The 2,318-nt window shown below is 33.6% G+C and overlaps 1 protein-coding gene across 2 annotated transcripts; it reads right to left on the minus strand.

Moving 5' to 3' along the window:
- Nucleotides 1–251: 251 nt before the first annotated feature.
- On the minus strand, nt 252–2,011 carry LOC132748407 (membrane progestin receptor beta-like). 2 transcript variants are annotated; one of them, XM_060738013.1, is made up of 2 exons: nt 1,828–2,011; nt 252–1,474 (listed from the first exon to the last, which is right to left on the minus strand). In XM_060738013.1, the coding sequence occupies exon 2, from the start codon at nt 1,396–1,398 to the stop codon at nt 388–390; it is 1,011 nt and encodes a 336-aa protein (XP_060593996.1). In that variant the 5' UTR covers nt 1,399–1,474; nt 1,828–2,011; the 3' UTR covers nt 252–387. The 2 variants fall into 2 exon arrangements, with proteins under 2 accessions (XP_060593996.1, XP_060593997.1); XM_060738014.1 differs by lacking the exon at nt 1,828–2,011 and adding an exon at nt 1,729–1,783.
- Nucleotides 2,012–2,318: the final 307 nt, after the last annotated feature.

Here is a 2,318-nt window from a genome sequence, read left to right on the forward strand (position 1 = left end):
ATTTATCAGACATATTGCTTGTCGGACATTAACGGCAAAAACTTGAAATTTAGTGCGAAGTGCTACCTGAGGGAGTTTGTCCGACCATCAATAGGATTTCCACCTTTAAGAAAACGGGTGGTGGTGGAGTGCGGGAGTTCAACGAGTGATATACATGTCCCCGCACACCCACACAAAACATATTTCCCAGGGCATAGCAATTTGACAATTGTACACAGTAACTTTAAAAAAAATGAAACAATTTGAACAAGCTGATTTTATTTTTTTACTAATTTCAAAGTTAATTGTTAAACCATTAAACATGGTATATTATCAGTAATTGTTGTCCGTGGTAAGCATATTTATGTAAAGCATACAATACAAAACTATATTTCCTTAAGTTTATCTTCATTTCTCTTTATTGTTGTTATCCAGTTTTCTCTTTACTCTTTCTCTGAAATAACACAGAGTTACAAGACAAGAAGAATTTAATAAGAAAATGCAAAATAAAAGCTCCGTTACATTTGGTTTGCAGTGTAAGTTGGATTTTGTCTCAAAATCGACATAAAGTGCTCTGAATTGAAGTGTCATTGTTAGGATAACAAAAACATGAAAGATCTGGTGACTTTGTCCAACAATATCAAACATGCCTGGCTTCAATCTCTCTGGCTGATGAAGAACAAAGGTTAAAGTCATAAATGCAAATGAAACGCAAACAATAGTCACGTGATTTAGTGAGCTCAACTCACAGACTTGGCTTTTATAGCAATTTATATAACGTGGAAAGAATGGAATGAAGTTCCAGAGACCTTGAATAGATATACCGACGACAATCATGATTTTTCGTTGGCTAAGTGATAAATCGTGTCCATACCAAAGCTTTGCCAAGCAAATATTTATAAAATTCAGATATGTCCAAACAATTTGAATAACGACAAAGTTCGATCCCAACCAGTCATACATAGATTTACTTGAAACACCGTACAGTGACAATATAGCAGTTCCGTAACCCCAGCTCACTACTCCGATATAATCAAACATAAACACGAGAAAATTGGTGTGGCAAGATTTGGAGTGGAGCAAGTGAGCTGTTGCACTATTAAATAACGTTATAAAACAGCACAGTCCAAACCCTAGAACGGTTCCTTTAATTGCAGCGTCCTCGTCTGCGTATATCCTATAGTAAGTGTATGTTTGAAATATTATCACAACACAGCCGATTAAATGCGTCCACACGTTTATAGTTTCATTATGAAGGTGAAATAAACTGTGTAGGTAATATTCCCAAGGCTGATACAGCTTCCGATAACCGGTATTCACATATGGAACTCTCATTTCCAGGGGGACCTTCCCTGCTTCTAATGTTTTTAATCTGTATGTCACCATTATTGTTTTATTTAATGTATCCCAAATGTACATCCGTGACTCAAAATGTCATCACACATCCGACTCCGCACATATATCAAACGTGCGGTTTTTCATAAAATTTCAACAACTGAAATACAAATAAGAAACGCTTGCTTACTTCAGTGTATTTGAAGTTATAGTTTACTTAAATCCTGTCGTAGATCACTTTATAGATACAGTGGTATTTATTGTTGATATGTTACCCTTAGGGTGAGTGTAATAAACAAGGAAGCGTGTGATTTAAATCGTTTGTCTTTCTTACTTTGAAACAGGCAAATAACACGTTATCAATATATTTCATGACATGATAAAATGACCCTAGCAACCAAATTGTTTCCTTACATGACATTTGGTAGATATCAGAATAATAACTGCTCTCTTAATACGTGGACATGCAAAAATGCTAACTGAAATAAAATAAAAAAATAAAAACATACATACCGGAAATATCACACTCGGATTGAAGTAACTTAAGTATAAACTTGTAAACTTGTTCGTAATATCCTTACTATTAATATGTTTATGTGCATCCAGGCGTAAAAGTCTAAATTTATGTTAGGATACCACCACGTGTATTTTGTTGCATTTAGTGTTGTTTATGATGAATGGATTTTATTACTTAACTTACGATTTTATGCAATTATGAAACGTTTTAAATGGAAGATTCGAATTACTTTACTGAAATCAAGAAGCGTTTAGGTTTAAACCTTGTGTGAGCATTTTCAATGTACATTTTTACAAATGTTTACAAATAAATATAGGAAAAGCAGGTAAAATAGGGTGCAATAAAAATAAGAAAGCCCTGGAGAGATATTTATTTCTAACTTGTAATACCAATCTGATATTTTATTTATCACAAATTAAAAATATGAAAAGTTTAAACATAACCAATTTTACACGGCAATCGCAACTATTCGGCTCTTTCCGTCAAT

Source organism: Ruditapes philippinarum, unplaced genomic scaffold (assembly GCF_026571515.1).
Source record: "Ruditapes philippinarum isolate M1 unplaced genomic scaffold, ASM2657151v2 ctg2957_1_1_1_1, whole genome shotgun sequence".
In the NCBI taxonomy this organism is placed as follows: Eukaryota; Metazoa; Mollusca; class Bivalvia; order Venerida; family Veneridae; genus Ruditapes; species Ruditapes philippinarum.